Consider the following 27,212-nt stretch of genomic DNA (forward strand, 5'->3'; position numbering starts at 1 on the left):
TTTCTTTTTAATAATTTTGTACAATAAAGAAGAGTTGGCACATATACCACTTAAGATTCCCATAAGCCTCCACCGTGTTTTGCTGACAGAAGCACAGTGCTGACCTTCTTTGCTTTTTCTCTCTGCATTACAGATCAGCACAATTGCCAGTGGAGACATTTACTGGAGACAATGGGGACGAAAGAACTGCTGTCTGTAGTGGAACCAGAGATGTGAAAGATGATGGTGATTGCAGAATGGCAACGTATTGTATCGCAGCCTGAGGCCTCATCTCTTCTTTGTTGATCAACATCTTATCCGGATGGAACAGTTTACAAGAATTCAGTGCAGGGACAGCTGCTTGGCTGTTTTTCTGTTTATTACGAGGACATCTATTCTAAAGACTATTAAGTTCATTATATCACCTTTAGGGATAGTAAAATCCCAGTGCAGAATCACTGCTGTTTTAAAGAGAATGATGAGCCATGAAGTTCTGTGAAATGGTTTAGATTATGAAATTAGTATTTAAATACATTTTATATAATTTCACATTATAGTCATTGTAAAAGGGAATATTTTTGGCCATGGCCCTGGAGGATCCCAATCCACAATTATTTAGTGTCACGTACCACTCTAGTGAGGGTCATCCTGATGAACAAGCAGGACCCATGGAGAAAAATGACACTTACAGGTCTCTTAGTCTGCCTGTCTTGAATGGTTTTTGCAATGCAAATAATCAAGAACTTCAGCCGACGGTGGTCAATACGTCACAGACAGCAGTTATTGGGAAAAGAAGTTTTTTACATAGTCAAAGAGAATCCAACTTGAAACGTGGCCATCACAGGACCTTGTCATCTCAAAGCAGTGCACCTTCCTCTAGGACAATCTTTTCTTTGGAAGCATCTGGATTCTTAAGTGCAGAAAGAGCAGAATGCAGTAACACCATTACCAATAAAAAAGGCATTTCTTCATCAGTATCACTCTCTACAATAAAAAGTAGTCAGGGTCTTGGCATAGCGCTGACAGATTCCCGATGCTTTCTTGTGTGCATGTGCTTCTTGACGTTCATCCAGTCATTGATGGTGTCTGGTTATTTAAGCAGTGTGATTACTACTATAGAAAGAAGGTATAGTCTGAAAAGCTCTGAGTCTGGTCTTTTAGTAAGCTGTTTTGATATTGGTAGCCTTCTAGTAGTGGTTTTCATCAGTTATTTTGGTGGACGAGGACGTAGACCACGTTGGCTGGCCATTGGTGGCTTGCTTATTGCTGTTGGAGCAGCTCTGTTCTCCTTACCTCATTTTATTTCTCCACCATATCAAATTCAGGAGCTGAACTCTTCTCTTTCAAATCAAGGGTTGTGCACAAATGGCAACACGACTGCCAAAGATTCCTTAGAGTCATCCATGTGTCCTGGAGACTCAGGTGGAAAAGACCATTCTCTCTATGTAGCTTTATTTATCTGTGCTCAGATTCTCATTGGCATGGGATCCACTCCAATCTACACTTTGGGCCCAACCTACTTGGATGACAATGTTAAGAAGGAAAATGCCTCACTCTACTTAGGTAAGTGTTTAAAGCACCGATTACATTTGGAAATATTATACTTATGGACATTACAATTGCAGTGCTCATTATTGGGCCTAATATCAGAGGGGAGCATGGAAGTCACATGATCCATGGAAGTATGATTAGGAGGTAATACAAATCACTATTGCCCAAAGTGGTGTTAATTTACGTTTTTCTGGATCAAACTACTTGGTCTGAGTAAAGGCCCCCATACATGATAGAGTTTGCTAAAGCAGATATTTAGGAGGCCATCCAACTTCATCTGTCTGGGGAGAGAAGGGTCAGACATTTTGGATTTGAGAACACTTTTTTTTTTGGAGGGCTATAAGCAACCCCCAGAGCTGCCTAGTAGAGGTTTACCTATCCTATGTCCATGCAAAACCAATGTATGTTAGGTCAAGCCAAACATTTCTATATATGGTGGGATCGGGCGAGATAGCCAAATTTATTAGAGTACCGGTCACCAAATAAAACTATTTATATAGTGTTCCTTGTGTAAGTAGCAGACACTTTCCCATTCACTTGCTTTTCAAATTATCAACATAAATATGTTTAAAATGTAATAGAAAAACACTGCCACTAGGTGGCTCTGTTCTGTTTCCTGCCACAATTAAAGGGGTAGTCCAGTGGTGAAAAACTTATCCCCTATTCTAAGGATAGGGGATAAGTTTGAGATCGCGGGGGGTCCGACCGCTGGGGCCCCCTGTGATCTCTCTGTACGGGGGCCAGGCTCTCCGGCCAGATAGCGGGTGTCGACCTCCGACACGCCCCCTCAATACATTTCTATGGCAGAGCCGGAGATTGCCGAAGGCAGCGCTTCGGCTCTGCCATAGAGTTGTATTGAGGGGGCGTGTCGGCCGCCGCTTCGTGCGGAGGTTGACACGCCCCCTTCCCTCGGGCTGCCGGGGCTCCGTACAGGAGATCGCAGGGGGCCCCAGCGGTCGGACCCCCCGCGATCTCAAACTTATCCTCCTATCCTTAGGATAGGGGATAAGTTGTTCACCACTGGGTCACCACTGGACTACTCCTTTAATACAATAGAGTTTGGTCTGGCAGGAGACTCAGGAAGTGTTTCTACGCACTGAGGTTGATTGACAGCTGCACAGAGCTTCACTGAAAGATGCACAGAGCTTCACTGAAAGATGCACAGAGCTTCACTGAAACATGCATAGAGCCTCACTGAAACATGCATAGAGCCTCCCTGAAACATGCATAGAGCCTTACTGAAACATGCATAGAGCCTTACTGAAAGCTGCACAGAGCCTGAGGTCTTCTGTTACTCACAACACTGCAATGTGAGGGTGGAAGTGGTCCCCCAGCGGGCTTCAGTGATGTCATGCCTGCTGGGATATGCCCACTGCTGGGAGATTGCACTATGTTAGCATGAAAAAATGTATGAGACAAAACTTTTTAAAACTGAAATTTTTTTAAGGGTGGGAGGGGTGTTGGTCGAAGTTAGGGAACATAGCCTGAGTTAGTTTAGAAAAGTTTATTTGGTGACAGGTACTTTTTAATGAATGTGTCCATGTATGTGTAATTATGGAATATTTTTGTCCCAGTCTAATGATTTGTGCATTGATTTAAATTCCAAGATGTTTAACTACTGGTTGGTTGGTGTATAATGGTTTTACAGCTGTTATACTGGAGTATAAGGTCCTGACAAATGTTGAAAAGTAACTTGAGCCATGGTTATTAATAGCAACTTTCATACATAGTATTACGGTCATTATTACTGACATTACTGCCAAAACCAGGAGTGGGTTCAAAACATAAGAGGTACAAATATTTACATTAAATTCCCTGCTTATGTTCCAATACAGATATTGAAATTCTTACCAAAATGTACAAAGCATAAATTATCTCTTACAATTATTACATATCACTAGGATGGCAGTCAAAGAACAAAACAATGTCTAGCCTGGCAGCTTGTCAGCGTGACGTTGTACTTTATTAGGTGCTACATAGAATCACATACAGACGGAAGTGACGCGTTTCAGCCAGTTAACCTGGCCTTAGTCATACTACTCCTGAATGCAAAAACGAATCCTTTATGTAGGGGAAGGATAATGAACCTAAAGGAAAACACGTGGTGTTTCCTGGAACATGATCCGCCCCTACATTTACAGACACACATTGACTTATATACAGATATAACTAACTTAAATTAAAAATCCATATTGTTATACGCATACATAAATTCCCAAGTATAGTACACAGAAAATATGTATACAGTCATGGCCGTAAATGTTGGCACCCCTGAAATTTTTCAAGAAAATGAAGTATTTCTCACAGAAAAGGATTGTAGTAACACATGTTTTGCTACACACATGTTTATTCCCTCTGTGTGTATTGGAACTAAACCAAAAAAGGTGGGAAAAAAGCAAACTGGAAATAATGTCACCCCAAACTCCAAAAATGGTCTGGACAAAATTATTGGCACCCTTAACTTAATATTTGGTTGCACACCCTTTGAAAAAACTTAAATCAATCGCTTCCTATAACCATCAATACATTTCTTACACCTCTCAGCCGGAATGTTGGACCACTCTTCCTTTGCAAACTGCTCCAGGTCTCTCTTATTGTACAGTGGGGATCAAAAGTTTGGGCACCCCAGGTAAAAATTTGTATTAATGTGCATAAAGAAGCCAAGGAAAGATGGAAAAATCTCCAAAAGGCATCAAATTACAGATTAGACATTCTTATAATATGTCAAGAAAGGTTAGATTTTATTTCCATCATTTACACTTTCAAAATAACAGAAAACAAAAAAAAAATGGTGTCTGCAAAAGTTTGGGCACCCTGCAGAGTTAATATCTTGTACTGCCCCCTTTGGCAAGTATCACAGCTTGTAAACCCTTTTTCAAGCCAGCCAAGAGTCTACAAATTCTTGTTTGAGGTATCTTTGCCCATTCTTCCTTACAAAAGTCTTCCAGTTCTTTGAGATTTCTGGGCTGTCTGTCACGCACTGCTCTTTTAAGGTCTATCCATAGATTTTCAATTATGTTGAGGTCAGGAGATTGTGAAGGCCATGGCAAAACCTTCAGTTTACGCCTCTTGATGTAATCTCCCGTGGATTTCGAGGTGTGTTTAGGATCATTATCCATTTGTAGAAGCCATCCTCTCTTTAACTTCATCTTTTTCACAGATGGCATCAAGTTAGCAGCCAAATTTGCTGAAATTTTATTGAATCCATTTTTCCTTCTACTCGTGAGATGTTCCCTGTGCCACTGGCTGCAATACAACCCCAAAGCATGATTGATCCACCCCCATACTTAACAGTTGGACAGTGGTTCTTTTCATTAAATTCTGTTCCCCCTACTTATCCAAACGTACCTTTGCTCATTCCGGCCAAAAAGTGTAATTTTAACCTCATCGGTCCACAGAACTTGTTTCCAAAATGCTTCAGGCTTGTCTATATGTTCATTTGCAAAGTTCAAACGCTGATTTTTGTGCTGAGGACATAGTACAGGTTTTCCTCTGATGACTCTTCCATGAAGACCATATTTGTACAAGTATCTCTTTATAGTGGAATAGTGTACCACAACTCCAGTGTCTGCCAGATCTTTCTGGAGGGATTGTGCAGTCAAACGTGGGTTTTGAATTGTTTTTCTCACAATCCTGCGAGCTGTTCTGTCTGATATTTTTCTTGGTCTTCCAGATCTTGCTTTAACTTCCACTGTTCCTGATGACTGCCATTTCTTAATTACATTCCCGAACAGAGGATATTGACATCCAAAAACATTTAGCTATCTTCTTATAGCCTTCTCCAGCTTTGTGAGCGTCAACTATTTTCAGTTTCATATTTCTAGACAACTGCTTAGAAGAACCCATGGTACTGATTGTTGGGGCAAGGTCAGATGAGTCTGGGCATTTAAAACCTTTGAGATTGACATCACCTGGTCTTCCCAGATGATGATTGAGAACAATCCATGACACTGGTAGGTCTCAGCTTTGCAAAGGGGGCAGTGCATGCTATAAATTCTGCAGGGTGCCCAAACTTTTGCAGACACCATTTTTTTGTTTTCTGTTATTTTGAAAGTGTAAATGATGGAAATAAAATCTAACTTTTGTTGACATATTATAAGAATGTCTAATCTGTAATTTGATGCCTTATGGAGATTTTTCCATCTTTCCTTGGCTTCTTTATGCACATTAATAAAATGTTTTACCTGGGGTGCCCAAACTTTTGATCCCCACTGTAAGGGCGCCGTTTCCCAACAGCAATTTTAAGATCTCTCCACAGGTGTTCAATGGGATTTAGATCTGTACTCATTGCTGTCATTTCAGAAGTCCTCAGTGCTTTGGTGCCATCCATTTCTGGGTGCTTTTTGACGTATGTTTGGGATCATTGTCCTGCTGCAAGACCCAAGATCTCAGACGCAAACCCAGCTTTCTGACACTGGGCTGTACGGTGCGACCCAAAATCCGTCGGTTATTCTCAGATTTCATGATGCCTTGCACACATTCAAGGCACCTAGTGCAAGAGACATCAAACCAACCCCAAAACCTCATTGAACCTCCACCATATTTCACTGTAGGTACTGTGTTTTTTACTTTTGAAGGCCTCATTCCGTTTTTGGTAAACAGTAGAATCATGTGCTTTACCAAAAAGCTCTATCTTGGTCTCATCTGTCCACAAGATGTTTTCCCAGAAGGATTTTGACTTACTCAAGTTCATTTTGGCAAAATGTAGTCTTTCTTTTTTATATCTCTGTGTCAGCAAAGGGGTCCTCCTGGGTCTCTGGCCATAGTGTTTTATTTCATTTAAATGTCGAGGGATAGTTCGCGCTGACACTGATGCTCCCTGAGCCCGCAGGACAGCTTGAATATCTTTGGAACTTGTTTGGGGCTGCTTATCCACCATCCAGACTATCCTGCGTTGACACCTTTATCAATTTTTCTCTTCCGTCCACGCCCAGGGAGATTAGCTACAGTGCCATGGGTTGCAAACTTCTTGATAATGTTGCGCACTGTGGACAAATGCAAATCTAGATCTCTGGAGATGGACTTTGAGATTGTTGATATTTTTCCACCATTTTTGTTCTCAAGTTCTCACAGTTCTCTTCTCCTCTTTCTGTTGTCCATGCTTAGTGTGGCACACACAGACACACAATGCACAGACTAAGTGAACTTATCTCCTTTTTATCTGCTTTCAGGTGTGATTTTTATATTGCCCACACCTGTTACTTACCCCAGGTGAGTTTAAAGGGGTACTCCGGTGCTTACACATCTTATCCCCTATCCAAAGGCCCTGCGGTGGACCTTAATCAGACCCGGAGTGAAAACACTCGGGACTGATTATAAATGGGGTGCCGTGTGCATGATCGCGGGCGTCCCCAGCTGCGGGACTCCCGCGATAAGGCATCTTATCCCCTATCCTTTGGATAGGGGATAAGATGTGTAAGCACCGGAGTACCCCTTTAACCCCTTAAGGACGCAGCCCTTTTTCACCTTAAGGACTGAGCCCTTTTTCGCAATTCTGACCACCGTCACTTTCCGAATTAATAACGCGAAAACACTTTTACCGAATATTCTGATTATGAGATAGTTTTTTCGTGACATATTCTACTTTATTTTGGTGGTAAATTTTCGGCGTTAATTGCATCCTTTTTAGGGGAAAAATCCCCAAATTTCATGAAAATTTTGAAAATTTTGCATTTTTCTAACTTTGAAGCTCTCTAATTGTAAGGAAAATGGATATTTCAAATACATTTTATTTTTCTTCACAAATACAATATGTCCACTTTATGTTGGCATCATAAAATGGACATATTTTTGCTTTTTGAAAAAATTAGAGGGCTTCAAATTAGAGCAGCAATTTCCAAAAATGTCATGAAATTTGCTAAATCTGAAGGGACAGATGTTACAGAACTACAACTCCCAGCATACCTGGGCAGTCAAGGCATGCTGAGAGTTGTAGTTTGGCAACATCTGGAGGGCTACTGTTTGGGCACCACTGTAACAGTGGTCTAAAAACTGTGACCCTCCAGATGTTGCAAAACTACAACTCCCAGCATGCCCAGACAGCCTTTGGCTCTCTGGGCATGCTGGGAGTTGCAGTTTGGCCCCCCTAGTGGTTGCCACAGTAAAGATTGATTTACTTTCACTTTCAATTCCCCCCACTGTCGATTCCCTACCTGATCAGGATCCTGCAGGCTCCAGCGAAGATCCCAGGTCCCCAGGCATCTTCTCCTGTAGGTACGGCCTCCATCTTCTTTCCAGAGCCCCTTGACATCCAGGGGCGGGCAGAACGGGGGGTTGCCATGGCAACCCCCTGTCCTGCGCTGCCATTAGTCAGAACTCCGTTCTGAGTAATGGCAGGGGATAGGAGTAGATCGCAGCTTTGCGACCTCACTCCTATCCTTTAGGCTGATCGGGGGTGTTGCTGACAATTCCGATCAGCCCTATTTTCCGGGTGATCGGGTCACCAGAGACCCGATCAGCCCGGAATTGGAGAAAATCGCATGTCTGAATTGACATGCGATTTTCTCCGATCGCTGACATGGGGGGTCTCAGGACCCCCCTGGGCGATGTGCCAGGATGCCTGCTGAATGATTTCAGCAGGCATCCGGCTCCGGTCCCCAACCGGCTAGCGGTGGGGACCGGAATTCCCACGGGCGTATGGATACGCCCTGCGTCCTTAAGGACTCGGAATGCAGGGCGTATCCATACGCCCTGCGTCCTTAAGAGGTTAAAGGAGCATCACATGCTTGAAACTATCTTATTTTTCCACAATTTTGAAAGGGTGCCAATAATTTTGTCCAGCCCATTTTTGGAGTTTGGTGTGACATTATGTCCAATTTGCTTTTTTTTCCCCCTCCTTTTTTTTGGTTTTGTTCCAATACACACAAAGGAAATAAACCTGTGTATAGCAGAACATGTGTTACTGAAATCCTTTTCTGTGAGAAATACTTCATTTTCTTGAAAAATATCAGGGGTGCCAACATTTACGGCCATGACTGTATATAAGAGCAATGTTATTAAACTATCTTGGTATGGTAAACTACATATACTTGGGATATGTATGCGTATATAACATTAAAATCTATATAAATATTGTTAGAATGGCTACAACAAATATTACCTCTATACAGTCAGATAATGGGACTGTCTCACTATAGCTACCTATTATTATAATCAATATTGAAAATATTGTATATGGAATATGAATAACGTAGCTTGCAGTGATAGTGTTTCCAAAAATAGACTGCAACACTAGTAACAGTTTTACAAAAATAGGTCACAATATAGTAATGGTAATTGCCAAAAATAGATCTCAATAACATTCACAGTTTTACAACTGCAATTAGTGCAGAAAATCGAGCTGAAAAACGCAAAGACATATATATAAAGAACACAACAGTACCCAACTCTCAGTATGAATAATGGCAGAAGATTATGTAACAAGATTTTTAGAAAATTGTCTATTACCAAGTCAATAGTGGAGCATTGTGTCAAGTATTGTATTAAGACCTGTGGGAAAGCGGGTGTTAAGCTTTATATTCCAGTAAATTTCTCGATCGAGAGCTCCTTCTTTCTGCTTACCTCCTCTTTCTGCATTGCTGACCTTTTCTATCCCCCTGGACTGACATGGTGGTATAGCTGCCTGCATGGTGCTCCGCACAGTGACGGGACACCATGGAGACATCACGCTGATGAGCTGCTGGGCTGGACATCGTTTTGTTCTTTGACTGCTATGAATCTACAGTGAGGTCCGCACTGGTCCGTGCCACGGACAGGCTGCAGGTGTGAGCTGACATTCACTTGCTTTTGGTTTATATCACTAAGATATGCAATCTCTTTAACCCCTTAAGGGCCAAGGACGTATGCGTACGTCCTAGCTACCTGGTAGTTAAGGACCAAGGATGTACGCGTCCGTCCGTGGGAATTTCGGTACCTGCCGTGCGCTGGGCGGGGACCGGACCGGGGTGACTGCTGATATCAATCAGCAGGCACCCCGTGCAAATGCCCAGGGGGGGTCATCAGAATTGAATTCACACCGGCAATTTGCTGCGATTCCGGGTCTCCGGAGACCCGGAAAATAAGGGGGATCGGGGTTGTCATAGACACCCACGATCCCCCTGAAGGGATTGTAGTGAGGTGGCAGGGGTGCCACCCCTCCTATTCCTGCTATTGGTCATCAAGAAGCGACGACCAATAGCAGATCGGGGGTGGGGGGGGGGGGTGTTAACTTTCGGTTTCCCCGTTCTGCCCACCTACAGTAGGTCGGGCCCAATGGGGCAACCGACGAGGACAGGATCGGTGGCAGAAGAGGAGGGCGATGCTGGATACTACGGAAGTCGGTGAGTTGCCTAGAAACATCTGGAGGGCTACAGTTTAGAGACCACTGCACAGTGACCTCCAAACTGTGGCGCTCCAGATGTTGCAAAGCTACAAATCCCAGCATGCCCAGACAGCTGTTTGGGAATGCTGGGATTTGCAGTTTTGCAACAGCTGAAGGGCTACAGTTTGGAGATCACTATGCAGTGATCTCTAAAAACTTTTTTTTTCATTAAAATGCAGTTTTTCCCCCCAAATTTTACATTTTAGGGGAAATTTAGGAGAATTTGTTTGGAATGGAAGTCAGGGGCCATGTGCTTTTACAAAGCCCCCCAGTGGTGCCAGAACAGTGGACCCCCCACATGTGACCCCATTTTGGAAACTACACCCCTCACAGAATTTAATAAGGTATACAGTGAGTATTTACACCCCACAGGTGTCTGACAGATTTTTTGAAACAGTGGTCCGTGAAAATGAAAAATGTCATTTTCATTGCACAGCCCACTGTTCCAAGTATATGTCAAATGCAAGTGGGGTGTAAATACTCACTGCACCCCTTATTAATTTCTGTGAGGGTTGAGCATTGTAGTGTGCCAGCAGAGCACTTGACATCCACACATGAGGTATTTCCATACTCAGAAGAAATGGGATTACAAATTTTGGGGGTAATTTTCTCCTATTACCCCTTGTAAAAATAAAAAAATTTGGGGAAAAAATAGCATTTTAGTGAAAAAAAAAGTTTTTTTTTTCATTTACACATCCAACTTTAACAAAAAGTCATCAAACACCTTTGAGTTGTTAGGGCTCCCTGTACCCCTTGTTACGTTCCTTGAGGGGTTAAAGGGGTATTCCAGGCCAAAACTTTTTTTATATATCAACTGCCTCCGGAAAGATAAACAGATTTGTAAATTACTTCTATTAAAAAATCTTAATCCTTCCAATAGTTATTAGCTTCTGAAGTTGAATTGTTGTTTTCTGTCTAACTGCTCTCTGATGACTCACGTCTCGGGAGCTGTGCAGTTCCTATGGGGATATTCTCCCATCATGCACAGCTCCCGGGATGTGACATCATCATTGGGCAGTTAGACAGAAAATTTCAGAACTTAATAACTATTGGAAGGGTTAAGATTTTTTAATAGAAGTAATTTACAAATCTTTTTAACTTTCCGGAGCCAGTTGATATATATAAAAAAAGGTTTTGCCTGGCTGGAATACCCCTTTAAGTTTCCAAAATAGTATGCTATGTGTTTTATTTTTTTGCTGTTCTGGCACCATTGGGGCTTCCTTAATGCGACATGCCCCCCCAAAAACCATTTCATCAAAATTTGCTTTCCAAAAGCCAAATGTGACTCCTTCTCTTCTGAGCATTGTAGTTCGCCCGCAGAGCATTTTACGTCCTAACATGGGGTATTTCCATACTCAGAAGAGATGGGGTTACAAATTTTGGGGTGGCATTTTCTCCCATTACCCTTTGTAAAAATGGTAAATTTTGGAAAAAATCTGCACCTGAATTGAGGGGACGGGCCGTGACATCATGATGGGCGGAGCCGTGATGTAACGATGCTCCGACACCTGTATCGCCCGTCATTACTCGCTCGCTCTGTGCAGTTATGAGCGCGCGGTGCCGCAACGGCGATCCTGGGGTAAGCTTACAATCGAGTTTACAAGTTTTTATAGCCTTAGCTGAATGGCAGCAGTTTTTCCAATGGTTTACAGCTTCAGTCTTGAACTATTGACCCTCCATTCCCTTCACTTATGCAAGTGTCTCTAGTCCTGCAAAAAACATATTTCCTTAATCCCTTATCAGTGAGAGGCTAGGTTACCCATGGGTTCCCTGTAACAGCAGGACACAACACTATGGAAAGTATAAGTATTGCCGCTCCTAATTGTGCGTTGTGTTCCAAATAGTAAAGCACATGAAAAGCATGCTTCTTCACAGTCACTTAACGTGTTCATTTTGCGGTTACATGAGGCACTGCATGCATTGATCTTTATTCTTATAGTATAGAATTCATTAATTATAACTTTTTGTGAAATTTTTTTTTTTTATTCCAATCTAAATTTAGTAGGAGTCGGAGTCGGTGCATTGTTTGCCGACTCCGACTCCAGGTACCCAAAATTTCGTCCGACTCCTCGACTCAGACTCTGACTCCACAGCCCTGATTGCTGTGGGTCCCAGAGGTCAGAGGATATCATAAAGTGATGGCAAATTATAGTGATAGGGTATTAACAGACACTTTTTAAATTAAAGCTAGACTGACTTCAGGAACCCCTTGGGATCAGGTGGCCTCTGCAGGAAAATGTGAGAAAGCCCTTTTAACCACTTAATGGCCACCTAGGATCTTTTGGTGGCTGCTGCAGTCTAATAGGAACAGATCTGGGGCCTGGCTCTTTAAAACACATTTTTCTTCTCTTTTAAAGCCTACATAGCATACGAAGACTACATAATGCATCCTATATAGTGAATAGAGGCAGTGACAATGACACTCAGGTGCCCCCTAGGCATGTCATAGCTGCTGGATCTTAAATGGGCACTGTCAGATACAAAAACTTTCCATATGTTGTAAAGCATGCAAAACCAATAGATTTTGCAATTTCTTTCATTAGAACATTTTCATTATTTCATACTGAAAAAGCCAGTCAAACAACAGCCCCCCCCTTCCTGCTTGGACACATACTAGTCCTGCTGTGTCCATGCGTCATCACCTATGTCATGGACACACTTCCTTGATTGACAGCTCACAGCTGTCCTCCCACTGTCAGCTTGTGTCCCGCTACTGTCAGTGAGGACAACCTGGGAGTTGTAGTTTTGCTAATGCTAGGGGAGATGTGAGCAGAAACCATACTGAGGGAGGGGGCGGAGACCTGCACAGTGAGGCCATGCCCCCTCCCTTTGAGAGGAATTCAGACTAGTGAGCTAAATTAAAAGTGTAATAAAAAAATAAATAAAGGTGCTAGACAAATAAAAATAAGATGTACCTGGTCAGGATTAGGTACTGAGTGATATATTAAAAAAAAAAGTTTTTTTGTTTGATCTGACGGGTACGCTTTAACCCCTTCATGACCCAGCCCATTTTCACCTTCAGGACCTGGGCATTTTTTGAAAATCTGACCACTGTCACTTTAAACATTAATAACTCTGGAATGCTTTTACTTATCATTCTGATTCCGAGATTGTTTTTTCGTGACATATTCTACTTTATGTTATTGGTAAAATTTCACTGATATTTGCATCCTTTCTTGGTAAAAAATCTAAAAATTTCATGAAAATTTTGAAAATTTTTCATTTTTCTAACTTTGAAAGTCTCTGCTTGAAAGGAAAATGGATATTCCAAATAAGTTACATATTGATTCACATATACAATATGTCTACTTTATGCTTGCATTAAAAAATTGACAAGTTTGTACTTTTGGAAGACACCAGAGGGCTTCAAAGTTCCGCAGCAATTTTCCAATTTTTCTCAAGATTTTCAAAATCGTAATTTTTCAGGGCCCAGTTCAGGTTGGAAGTGGATTTTAAGGGTCTTCATATTAGAAATACCCTACAAATGACCCAATTATAAAAACTGCACCCCCTAAAGTATTCAAAATGACATTCAGTAAGTGTTTTAACCCTTTAGGTGTTTCACAGGAATAGCAGCAAAGTGAAGGAGAAAATTCTAAATCTTCATTTTTTACACTCGCATTTTCTTGTAGACCCAATTTTTGAATTTTTACAAGGGGTAAAAGGAGAGAAATCAACCTAAAATTTGTAACCCAATTTCTCTCGAGTAAGGAAATACCTCATATGTGTATGTAAATTGTTCGGCGGGCGCAGTAGAGAGCTCAGAAGGGAAGGAGCGACAATGGGATTTTGGAGAGTGAGTTTTTCTGAAAGGGTTTTTGAGGGGCATGTCCCATTTAGGAAGCCGCTATGGTGCCAGAACAGTGGACCCCCCCACATGTGACCCCATTTTGGAAACTATCCCCCTCATGGAATTTAATAAGGGGGGCAGTGAGCATTTACACCCCACTGGCGTTTGACAGATATTTGAAACGGTGGACTGTGCAAATGAAAATTTTTATTTTTCATTTTCACAGACCACTGTTGCAAAAATCTGTCATACACCAGTGGGGTGTAAATGCTCACTGCACCCCTTCTTACATTCCGTGAGGGGTGTAGTTTCCAAAATGGGGTCACATATGGATATTTATTGTTTTGCGTTTGTCAGAACTGCTGTAACAATCAGCCACCCCTGTGCAAATCGCCTCAAATGTACATGGTGCACTCTCCCTTCTGGGCCTTGTTGTGCGCCCCCAGAGCACTTTGCGCCCACATATGGGGTATCTCCGTACTCGGGAGAAATTGCATTACAAATTTAGAGGGTCTTTTTTCCCTTTTACCTCTTGTGAAAATGAAAAGTATAGGGCAACACCAGCATGTCAGTGTAAAAAATGTATTTTTTTACACTAACATGCTGGTGTAGACCCCAACTTCACCTTTTCATAAGGGGTTAAAGAAGAAAAAGCCCCCCAAAATTTGTAAGGCAATTTCTCCCGAGTACGGCGATACCCCATATGAGTCCCAAAACTGTTGCCCTGAAATACGACAGGGCTCCAAAGTGAGAGCACCATGCGCATTTGAGGCCTGAATTAGGGATTTGCATAGGGGTGGACATAGGGGTATTCTATGCCAATGATTCCCAAACAGGGTGCCTCCAGCTGTTGCAAAACTCCCAGCATGCTTGGACAGTCAATGGCTGTCCGGCAATACTGGGAGTTATTATTTTGCAACAGCTGGAGGCTCCGTTTTGGAAACAGTAGTGTACTAGACGTTTTTAATTTTTTTGGGGGGAGGGGGGGCTGTGTAGGGGTATGTGTATATGTAGTGTTTTTTACTTTTTATTTTAGGTTAGTGTAGTGTTTTTAGGGTACAGTCACATGGGCAGAGGTTCAAAGCAAGTTTGCCGCTGGGAGTTTGAGCTGCAGCGCAAAATTTGCGCCATCTCAAACTTGCAGCACTCACTGTAAACCTCCGCCCATGTGAGTGTACCCTGTACATTCACATTGGGGGGAGGGGGCAAACATCCAGCTGTTGCAAACTCCGAGCATGCCCTTTGGCTGTCCGTGCATGCTGGGAGTTGTAGTTTTGCAACAGCTGGAGGCACACTGGTTTGGAAACACTAAGTTAAGTAATAAACTTTCAAGTGTTTTGCAACCAAACTTAGTGTTTCCAAACCAGTGTGCCTCCAGCTGTTGCAAAACTACAACTCCCAGCATGCATGGTCTGTCAGTGCATGCTGGGAGTTATAGTTTTGCAACAATTGCAACAGCTGGAGGCACTGAGGTAGGAAACGGACAATGTTTCCCAACTAGTGTGCCTCCAGTTGTTGCAAAACTACAACTCCCAGCATGCCCAGACTGCCCAGGCATGCTGGAAGTTGTAGTTCAGCAATATCTGAAGGATCAGATGTTGCCGAACTACAACTTCCAGCATGCTTGGGCAGTCTGGGCATGCTGGGAGTTGTAGTTTTGCAACATCTGGAGGTCCACAGTTTGGAGACCACTGTATAATGGTCTCCAATCTGTGCTTTCCAAATGTTAGAGAACTACAACTCGCAGCATGCCTGGACAGACTGAGCATGCTGGGAGTTGTAGTTTTGCAACATCTGGAAGAGCACAGATTGGAGACCATTATACAGTGGTCTCCAAACTGTGGACCTCCAGATGTTGCAAAACTACAACTCCCAGCATGCCCAGAAAGCCAAAGGCTGTCTGGGCATGCTGGGAGTTGCAGTTTTGAAACTCCCAGAGGCAGCAGTGAGATCGCTTTACGGCGATCTCACTGCTGCCAATGAAGATGCCGCACTGCTGCCGGAAACTCACCTCCGGGACGCAGCGCCGCCGGGACCGCCTGGAGGGCGCCGCTCGCCGCCGGGACCGCTCGGGACACCGCTCGGACGGGTAAGTGACGCCGGGGGACGGGTCAGGGACATTTAGCACAGCGGTGTGTGTCCAGATCCCCGTGATCGGGACTCACACACCGCGCTGCTATCAGCTAGTCAGCTAGGGGGGGGGTGGGGGATGAAACCCCCCGTGGTCGCATGGTAAGATGGCTGGCTATCAGTGATAGCCACCATCTTTCCAGGCGCTGCGGGATGCCGCGAGTAGCGGCAAAAATGTTCATGACGTACCTGTATGTCATGGGTCGGGAACACCTTGCCACCCATGACGTACAGGTATGTCATAGGTCGGGAAGGGGTTAAAGGGGTATTCCATGGAAAAACTTTTTTTTTTTTATATCAACTCGCTCCAGAAAGTTAAACAGATTTGTAAATTACCGTATTTATCGGTGTATAACACGCAGTTTTCAAACTAAAAATATCAGCCAGAAACACTACCTGCGTGTTATATGCCGATAATGCATTTTATACGCTGATATGCGCTGAATGCGTGTTATGCGTCAGTCCTGTGAAGCTGTGAGGAGCTGCGCAGACTTCCCCTGCACAGGGCTCTCGTGCACCCTCTCTAATGCCAGGAGGCGGGAGATTACCTCACTCCAGCCCCGGCATCGGTACCAAAGGAGGTAGGGGTACGGGCCTCTTAATGAGCCCGGCCTTATGTGTAAAAAAAAGTCCCTATGTGTAAAAGTGATCAACCCCTTCCCGACCCGATTAACCCCTTCCCGACCCGTGAATAACCTTTCCCGACCCATGACATACTTGTATGTCATGGGTTCGGTGAGGAGAATATGGCGCAGGCCCGCGAGTCGGGTCCGCGTCATGACCGGCAGATGCCCGCTGCTATCAGCAGCTAACATCTGCCGGTAATGACGGACATCATTCCGATGTCCATCATTGAAATGGTTAAATGCTGTGATCAATTGCGATCACAACATTTAAACACTACATGCCGGTCTTCCCTGGTGTCTAGTGGACCCATCTCCCCCTCTACGATGTACTGGTAATCGCGAGGTGGAGATGGGTTTCTGGGGAAGCCCAAGGTGTTGCCTGATCCACGGCGTCTTCACCGGCTCTGTAACTGCTGAAGGCTGTGATTGCTGAAGCTGTGATTGCAGCCCTCAGCAATCAAGCCCAGATAACATAGATTAATATAACCGTGGCCTAAAACCGTGGTATACTACTTTGTCAGTGGAAAAATATATTGTTCCACCATTAAGTTCAGAGCTTAATGTGCTTGTTATACGCCGATAAATATGGTACTTCTATTAAAAAATCTTAATCCTTTCAATAATTATCAGCTGCTGAAGTTCAGTTGTTGTTTTCCGTCTGGCAACAGTGCTCTCTGCTTGTCTGCTGACATCTCTGCTTGTCTCGGAAACTGCACAGAGTAGAAGAGGTTTGCTATGAGGATTTGCTTCTAAACTTGGCGGTTCCCGAGACACGTGTCATCAGAGAGCACTTAGACAGAAAAGAACAACTCAACTTCAGCAGCTCATAAGTACTGAAAGGATTAAGATATTTTTTAATGGAAGTAAATTACAAATCTGTTTCACTTTCTGGAGCCAGTTGATAAATAAAAAAAAAGTTTTTTCCTGGATAACCCCTTTAAGGTGCCCATACACCTTGTATTCAAGTTGTTGAAAGTGAACAAGTTTTCAACAAAAAACATTCTCAGGTGAAATTTGACAAGAAACCCATGACAGACTTATCGTTCACAAAGAGGTCACAAATTTTTGTGCGATATTTGGATGGAAGATTGGTCATTATTATTCTTTTGGAAAAGCATATTCTCAGAATATTTAAAGGCCAATATGTTCTAAAATGTATATAACTGCAATCGTTTTTTAAAGGGGTCCTACCCTCTTATCCAAAGGATAGGGAGTAAGATGTCTGATCGCGGAGTCCCGCCACTGGGGACCCCCACAATCTCTCATGCAGACACTCACTGGTGGCAGCTGCACAGAGCGATGTTCGCTCCGTGTCTGAAGGGTCACAACTACGGGGCCGGAGTTTCATGACGTCACTACTCCGCCCCCATGTGATGTCACGCCCTCCTGATCAGACATGTTAAGATGATAAGATGTGTTAGGGCCAGAGTACCCATTAACCATCAACCTACTTTTGTCTAATTGAAAAAATACAGATTTTTATACACTCTACACCTAGTTAAACTAAAAGAAGGAAAAACCTCCATTAGGCTAGGTTTCCACACAGGTTTTTTTTTGGCGCTTTTTGGAAAACTGTCAATGCAGTTTTTAGCCCCTTCCCGACCTATGACGTTATCGGTACCTCATGAGTCGGTGAGGGGAACATGACACGGGCCTGCAGGTCGGCTCTGCGTCATAATCAGCAGATCCCCGCTGCTGTCAGGAGCTGACATTTGCTGGTAATGATGGAGATCAGAGCTTAAGGATCGCCGATTGCTTAAGGCCGTCTTTCGCAAGTGAAAGAACATTTTTAGAAATATAAAAAAAATCCTCCCCTGTCCAAACTATTAGGCTAGGTTCACACTACAGAACTTCCGCCTGCAATTCCGCTTTGAAATTGCAGTCAGAAATTCCGCTTGCTAAAATGTTTAGTGTAGTGAATGGGTTTCCGTTCACAAATTCACACTTCGGAATTTGTGAAGCGGAATTTGTGAACGGAAGATGCGCTTGGAAATTTCCGCCTGAAGAATGGCGTTGCTCATTCTTCAGGCAGAAATACTCACGGAACACATTGCAGTCTATTGGAGACTGCAGTGTCTGCACGGTCCTAGCGCTGACTAGCACTCGGATTCCATAGTGTGAACCTAGCCTTAAAATATGATGTCCCTGATGCTGCACGGTAAAAGGCGTAAACGCAAAAAATTTTCCAAATGCCAAAATTGCTTTTTTTTTTCTTTTTCAAGTTTTCAAATTTTTTTTTAACCTTAAAATGAAACAAAAATTACCCAAGTTTGCTATCATTGGAATCATACTGACCAATAGAATGACGATAGCATGTCATATTTACCATAATGTGAACCTTGAAAATATTTACAGTCATTGCCGAAAATTTTCAAGAAAATTAATTAGTTCTCACAGAAAAGGATAGCAGTAACACATGTTTTGCTATACACATGTGTATGGCAAACAAAAAACGGAGGAAAAAAAGCAAATTGGACATTGGACCAAACCCTAAAAATGGGCTGGGCAAAATAATTTGGTTTAGTTCCAATACACACAAAGGGAATAAACATACTGCAATCCTTTTCTGTGATAAATACTTAATTTCAGGGGTGCCAACATTTACGGCCATGACTGTATTTTTCCACCAATTCCATATTTTCAATTTTGCTTTACATCTAATTTTTTTTTTGGCTCCGGAAAACATTATATAATAAAATAATGTGCGCCAATGAAAAGTACAACTTGTCCCCCAAAAAAAGAAGCCCTAATACAACTTTGTCAGTGGTAAAATAAAAAAGTTATTGGTCTTAAAATGTGACGAGCAAAAAGACGTGAGCCAAAAAAAAAATTGCGGGGTCATAAGGGGGTTAAACCAAAGCCAGAAGTGGATCCAATAGGAAGGAGAAGTATAAGTCATTCCTTTAAACATTCCTTTCCTTTTGAAAACACTTCTGGCTTTGGCTCAAAAACTGCAATGGTAGTTTTCCCCTAAAATGACAGAAAAAAACCTGTGTAGAAATCAGGCTACAAAGCTAAGATAGATAGATAGATAGATAGATATTTTTTTCCAGCCTTTAAAACTATTTTACAATCTTTAAATAAAAAAATAAAAAAATGGGGGGTAAAAACTGCTGTTTGCATCATGAAAAAATGGAACAACCCTTTTTGAAATAAAGGTCATAATAGCGACAAAATAAAAACCTTTTTAAATTGAGGCACCCAAGCTTTATTGCAAGTACGGAACATATGTAAACAATCACCATACCCTTGTGACAGTGGTGCAAGCTACGGTAACATTTCTATGTAAACTTGAGACAATAGCTAAGTATGTTGCGTCGCTGCTACTAATGGTACAGCGAATGCAAGTACAGAACACAGGTAAATACTGAAGAGGATGCAGCACTCACCCAATCACCACCACCTCTTCAATCTGCTAAGCGCCAGGGTTGCCAGGAGTCAGACACCTACTGATGTGATATTGATGACCCAGCCTTCGGAGAGGCCATTCATTTTTAAACTTTGTCAAGTTTCCAAATTAAAACTATAAAAAACACTGATCTAAGGAAACCTATGCGGATCTCGATTTAAGAGATCACCATTGCTGGTTGCTAGAATTTTAATTTTTATATAGGAAATAAAGGTACATTGGCCAGCATTTATCATTGTAGATGTAAGTGAAGCATTTTTCTACACCGTTTTTTGTGTGCTGGTAATGTGTCCCATGAGCATTTGATAAGTTTTGTGCAGGTAAACATTTTCAAAAATTTCTCTCTTCACATACACCAAAAAGTTAAACTAAGTCTCGGCTTTTCAGTGGCTTTGCGCCTTTTTTGAGCCTTTTCACAAAAAGGCGCAGTTCCTAAAACCCTAAAACCCTTTGGATTGCTACTCAAAATTAGCAGAAATGTGTAAACCAAAAGGCACAAAATAGGCACAAATAAACCCTGCTTGCACCTTTTTTGCTCCTTTTGTAGACACAAAAATCTGTTTAAAGACAATGGTAAATGTCGGCCATTGTGCTAATGTTAGTGGATAAATTAAGCCCTGAAGTGGAATTTAATCCAGAAGTGCCTAATATTCTGGGACTATAAGGGGAAGGACCTAAAGCAGAAGATTGAAGGGGAAAAAGAAAAATACTATTGGTTGCAAGTTCTTTAGAGTTAGATGGACCTTTAACAGCTATCCGGGACTTTGAAGAGAATCGCAACTGGAACATGGAGGTTTCAGAGAGTTCTTACTAATCGAAAGGTGCACTTTATTATAAATCTTATTAGACCGGCTGTTCTGCTATTTATAATCCAAGGCACATGGGAATTTTCAGGCACTTGTCTGATGGTATATCATATCAAATATCCTATGGCATTCATTTTTAGCTTCAGCACTAGACTTAAAGGAAGTAAAATATCACATTTCCTTTTGTTCTTCCTTGACATCCATTTGATACATCACATTAGGCCTAACACATTGATCTAGAATTCTTAACATTTTGTCTTAAAACGTTACCAAGGTCATTGTACTGAGGCTTCAGGGATTAGTGAAATATGAATGGTAAAGTCATAAGAGTCTAGTGGTTGGAGAAAACCAGTAGTAGGATAAAGTAAATAAGCTTATGCTAAGAAAATCTATTATTGTGACATAAAACCATTCCCAAAGTAAGTCAAGAGGGCAAGGCTTTACTATTTCTGTCTTCCAGCAAACAGTTGAGTAAGGGTGTTTTCACACTGCATCTTGCAGTATCTGTCAGAGCTATACGTGGGGGATTCCCTGACATATACCTCTAAATTATAATGACGAATGCTGCATATGTTAATAGATAGATTCAGGCCAGCAAAATATATTCTGTCAAAAGTCTTGATGTGTCAGGGAGTAGGTGTTCAGACCCCCACCGATTTGTTAGAACGAGTGGGGAGAAGTGCGTGGCTGAGCGCTGTGCTCGAGACAGGTGACTTACTATTGAAGTCCGGTTCCTTCGCGTAGACTCGTAGAGAGAGTGAAAAGTGAGCGCATTTAGCGCGCACTTCTCCTCACTCGTACTTGCGACTGGTAGGGGAAGGCAGATCCTAACCAAGCAAAGCTTTTGACCTGTCCCCAGAACATTACTGTGTATGGCTCTATGGAATAACACTGATGTGTGCACTATTCTATGTAGCTAATAACAATGTTAGCTACCCGGAGGTCAAAATTATGCATTTTTGGCCACTGTGTGTAATCTGTGTATGTGGATATATACCATAAATCTTGACTTAATAAACATGTAAAAACAGCCTTATATGTAATACACATTACAATAAAGTTGTAAAGTGCTACAGAATCTGTTGCCCCTATATAAATAAATATTATTTTTTATTTTTCAATAATTGGGGTGGGGGATAAGCAACGGAATTTGAGGAGTGTAGGTCTTATACTAGAAAATGCAAAAAGAAAAATACTGAAGTGCATATAATATACAAAAAAGGGGTTATACACCATAAGGTGATTTAAGTATGCACCAGGTAGACAGTAATGGACATGCTCAGGAAGGATCTGCACTTGTGTTGGGGCTAAATGGCTATGCTGTGAGATTACCATAACACTGTGGCTAGCTTTTTGTGAACTGGTATTTCCTTTTTGAGTTTTCTTCTTTGCCTACAAATCCCATAATTCCATTTTCCTCCCTCCCACACATCAGCCATTCAAAAAGACCTGTGGTTTTCAATCAGGGTGCCTACAGCTGTTGCATTAGTTGCAGATTGGTCTCTCTTCCACCAAACAATCCCTCCACCCATTGAAGCAGACAGGCTCCCTGTCATCAGCTGACTAGTGAGTCAGGTCTCTGCCGCATTGCATCCTGGGAAAAATCTGAGACAACAGTCATTTTGTATGCAGTTAAAAATAAATATTAGGGTAAAAATCACAGAAGAATTGTGAGAAAACTGTCACACACAGGTACAGACACTATATTATGAACTACACTAACTTTACAGCCCCTCTAGCATAGTCAAGTAAAACATTTTCTGGAATAAACCTTTAAGCTTACTATTTGGATTCTACAATTGATCATATTTTGGTCTTTGCCAAAACCTTGTATTGTGTCTTCTCTAACCAGTGTGCTGCTGGTAAAAAATATTGGATTGCTAATTGTTTTATGGGCAAACTCACGTGTATTGTTCACTTTACAAGGTACTGACCTGAGATAGACTATCTTGGAACAACACTCTTGAGAAGTGAAGATGCCAGTCGTAAAGTCTGCCTTCCTGAGAGGCCTAGTTATTGCCTGGGAGCTATAGCACCGGAGTGCTGACCTGTAGTGAAGAATTTCCCGCATGTTACATTCAGCAGCTTTGATGAGTCAGATCTGCATTTTGACTGCTCTTGAAAGTGGTAGCCTAGAAATGAAAAGCCCTGGAGGATTCAAGCTGATGCAGCTAGTCACGCTATGGCCTTTGCTGTTCATGGCGCTCTCCACACTTCATCTGAAATAACAGGGTCTTTTGGCTACTTTGTGCCATTTATATCTTTGTTTAGCCTCTTTGAAACGAACACAATAAGAGGTGTATGCCACTTATTTATTTGTAAAGGGATGTAGTAGAATTCGGCATGATGTTTTGTGTTCTGCATTGTCACTGTCGTTTCTTGGCTCTTGAGTTCATGTGAAACTAGCAGTTCGAGATGTATGTGGGTAAGAAGCAGGCGAGTGAAAATTAGAATATTTTGCTCTTATTTTGCTTCCCACAGAGTCATTCTCAGCAGTTTGCAAGAATAAAATTAGTTAAAGGGGTACTCCGCCCCTAGACCTCTTATCCCCTATCCAAAGGATAGGGGATAGGATGTCAGATCGCCGCGGTCCCGCTGCTGGGGATCCCTGGGATCCCCGCTGTGGCACTGCGCTATCATTACAGCACAGAGCGAGTTCGTAATGACGTGCAATACAGGGGCCGGAGTATCGTTACGTCACGACTCCGCCCCTCGTGATGTCACGGCTCCGCCCCTCATGACGTCACGGCCCACCACTTTCAATACAAATCTATGGGAGGGGGCGTGGCAGTCGTCTCATTAAGGGGATGGGCCGTGATGTCACGAGGGGCGGAGCCATGACATCACGCTGCTCCATCCCCCGTATCGCCCGTCATTACGCACAGAGCAAACTCGCTCTGTGCTGTAATGCTAGCGGGATGCCGCAGCGGGGATCCCAGGGCTCCCCAGCAGCGGGACCGCGGCGATCTGACATCTTATCCCCTATCCTTTGGATAGGGGATAAGATGTCTAGGGGCGGAGTACCCCTTTAAAGGGGTATTCTGGAGGAATTTTTTTTTTTAAATCAATTGGTGCCAGAAAGTTAAATAGATTTGTAAATTACTTCTATTAAAAAATCTTTATCCTTCCAGTACTTTTTAACAGCTGTATGCTACAGAGGAAATTCTTTGCTTTTTGAATTTCTTTTTTGTCCATAGTGCTCTCTGCTGACACCTCTGTCCGTGTCAGGAACTGTCCAGAGCAGCATAGGTTTTTAATGGGGATGTCATGTCTGTCCTATTGGATTTGCTGTGAGTGAACAGTTTTATGTTCTCTGGTCAGGGAATAGTTGAAGTCTCTGGATTTTTCAGCCTCAGCCTCTGTTAGCCAATAGCCTTTAGGGTGTTTCTATTTAAAGTCAGCCCAGTCTAGCCTCCGGGATGGTGATTAACTGATTAGCTAATGGAGGCTTGGTGAAACACTCTTTGTTTGAGCTTTTAATCTACTTTCTCTGTTTTAGCATGCACTTTGTATTTTCTGTTTTAGCCATGTTAGGTGGCATGTTCTTAATGGATTTTAAGCTGTGTTTGTTTAGTCGGTTTTAGAATTTGTGTATCCTTTCTGCTATGTGTCTGTTCACACTGTTTTCTCTTGTATCCGTTTATGTGAAGTTCTGTGTTTTATATTTCTGCTTAACTACTTGGCCAGCATCCTGACCACACGGTGGATTGTACTGCTGGCCAGTAGTCTATTTGGATTTATTATTAATTGCTACTCCTATAGTGGAGTGTCCAGTTTGTGTGTTCAGTGTGAACAGTGTTCTATATATATATATCCTGTGTATCTAGACATCCCTGTTACTGCTCCATGGGACTCCTTGTCTACTGGAGGTGTTCTGAAGGGATTGTGATTATTCCTGTCTTGTGTTCAGTGTGAACAGTGTTCTATAAATATATCCTGTGTATCTAGGCATCCCTATTACCTGTCCATGGGGACTTCGTGTCTACTGGAGGTTTTGCATAGGGAATGCGAATATTCCTGATTAGCGATAGATCCCTGTTTCTGGTCCATGGGGACTTTGTGTCTACTGGATGTTCTGGGGGATTATGCTATCTATATTCCTGTTTGTTCCAAATGTCTTTTGACTTATCCGTTTTCCTGTCTGGTGTTTTGAACTCTGTTAATTAGTTCTTGATTTCATATCTTTGGCGTTCTGTACATGACTACTGATCTTTAGTGTCCTTTGTTCATGACCACGGATCTATAGTGTCTTCTGTTCTCGACCACTGAGTCCTCTGTACTAACTCTCTGATCTGTGCCCTCTGAACTTTTATACTATGGAGTTCTATATTTCTGTATGTTTCTGGTTTGCGACCGTCTATTTATCAGTATGTGTTTTTATTAGGCTCCTGCACTTTAGTTCAGGGAGGGAACGGCGCCCAGTTGTTCATCCACCGGTTAGGGTGGATGGGCAAGTAGGCAGGGAGAGCAGTTTTAGGGTCAGTTTAGGGCTCACTCTTCCTGTTTCCGGGTTGGTCCCTGACAGGAGATTTTCTCTTGCTCTCTGATATGGGCATCAGGTGTCGGCAGAGAGCACTGTGGACAAAACAAAAAAGAAATTCAAAAAGATAAGAATTTCCTCTGTAGCATACAGCTGCTAAAAAGTACTGGAAGGGTAAATATTTTTTAACACAAGTCCTTAACAAATCTGTTTAACTTTCTGGCACCAGTTGATTTTAAAAAAATTAAAAAAAATGTTTTCCACCTGAGTACCCCTTTAACACTCTTGCCTTTCCTGCCAAAAATAAAATGAGACCTGTGTACTGTTACTAGGGATCGACCGATTATCGGTTTGGCCGATATTATCAGTCGATATTCACGATTTTCTAAGCTATCGGTATTGTCAATTTCCTTGCCGATAATGCCGGCGCTTTAAATCAATGAACTGCAGCAGCTTTTGCGGGGCCAGAGACCACCACCGCCCGCTTCTCTCCCCCTGCCTGTCCTGGGGTCCTGAGTCCAACCACCGATGCTGCCAGAGACCGCCGCCGCCACCCTCTTCTCTCCCCCTTCCTGTCCTGAGTCCAACTACTGCAGCTGCCAGAGACCGCCGGTGCCCCATTGCCTCCCCCATTCCCGGTTTTATAATTATCTGTTCCCGGGGTCCACGCTACTTCTGGCTCCGGCGGCGTCCTGCGCTGTTGCTGTGCACTGCGCAATGACGAGTGACCTCCTCAATGCGACGTCACCGTCAGTGGCCCGGCGCACAGTGACAGCTCAGGACGCCGCCGGAGCCAGAAGTAGCGCGGACCCCGGGAACAGTTAATTATAAAACCGGGGATGGGGGAAGCAATGGGGCACCGACGGCGGTGGTCTCTGGCAGCGGCGGTGGTTGGACTCAGGACCCCAGGACAGGCAGGGGGAGAGAAGCGGGTGGCGGTCTCTGGCAGCGGCGGTGGTTGGACTCAGGACCCCAGGACAGGCAGGGGGAGAGAAGCGGGTGGCGGCGGCGGTCTCTGGCCCCGCAAAAGCCACTGAAGTTCATTGATTTAAAATGCACAGAATATCGGTATAAGTTATCGGCTATCTGCCTGAAAGTTCATAGGTTATCGGTATCGGCTCTAAAAAATCAATATCGGTCGATCCCTAACTGTTATCCCATATAATCCATTCGAAATCAATAGAAAACACATATATTACATTTTAAAAGTCTTACTCCTACATGTGGCAGAGATGGCTGTGGTGTCAGCGTTACTGTTATTCATCCAATATCAATCTAATAAACTGGATACTAGAAATATGCAGATGTTGTAATATCTGTGCAGAACACCTCTAACCTCCCACAGCGTTTCTTTATAAATTTTAGGGTACGTTCACACAAGCGGATTTACAGCGTATTTTACGATGCGGATCCACTGGTGAAGGCCCGCTCTATGCTGTCTTTACATGTGCCTGCTCGTAGCGGCAATATGTCGTGACGAGCAGACACCCTGCAGCGATGTGCGCGGCATACTCGCACATTGCGGCCACTCTCCTTGCTCTGAGCTAGGCAGAGAGCTCCCGCGATGTGCGAGTATACTGCGACTCGCACATTGCAGTGTGTCTGCTCGTAGCGGCGTATTGCCGCTACGAGCAGGCACATGTAAAGACACCATAGAGCAGGCCTTCACAAGCGGATCCGCAGGGAAATCCACTGCGAAAATCCGCTCGTATGAACGTACCCTTAAGATTTAATGGTTAAACAGGTTTTCCTGGATTTTAAAAAATTTTTTTTATTGATGGCCTGTCTCCTGCATAAGTCATCAATATAAGTGCTTATACCCCTTGCCAACTTCGATCACCTGCTCAGTAAAGCCACATCTCTGCTGGGTTACTTCAGTTCAGATACATTCACTACGTATTGTGGAAACCGTGCCTCCGACAAGCATATATTCAGCGGTGGTGCCGGGGATCAGCAGGCCATTTATGAGATATTGATGGCATAGTCTGAGAATAGGCCATCATTAAAGAAGTAGCGAGGGGTAGGACAATTTATCCGCTATCCAAATACGGGATAAGTGTCTGATGGCATGGGTCAGACAGC

General features: G+C 43.0%; 1 protein-coding gene across 5 annotated transcripts in view; it reads left to right on the forward strand.

The window, feature by feature from the left end:
* The window catches only part of SLCO5A1 (solute carrier organic anion transporter family member 5A1), a 264,961-nt gene that overhangs the window by 137,491 nt on the left and 100,258 nt on the right, over positions 1–27,212 (forward strand). For all 5 annotated transcript variants that reach the window (XM_056522114.1, XM_056522115.1, XM_056522116.1 and 2 more), the window contains one exon: positions 134–1,542. In XM_056522114.1, coding sequence (XP_056378089.1) covers positions 564–1,542 — 979 coding nt within the window. In that variant the 5' untranslated portion in view covers positions 134–563. The remainder of the gene's footprint in view (positions 1–133; positions 1,543–27,212) is intronic.

The sequence above is a fragment of the Hyla sarda genome, chromosome 5, assembly GCF_029499605.1.
Source record: "Hyla sarda isolate aHylSar1 chromosome 5, aHylSar1.hap1, whole genome shotgun sequence".
Taxonomy (NCBI): Eukaryota; Metazoa; Chordata; class Amphibia; order Anura; family Hylidae; genus Hyla; species Hyla sarda.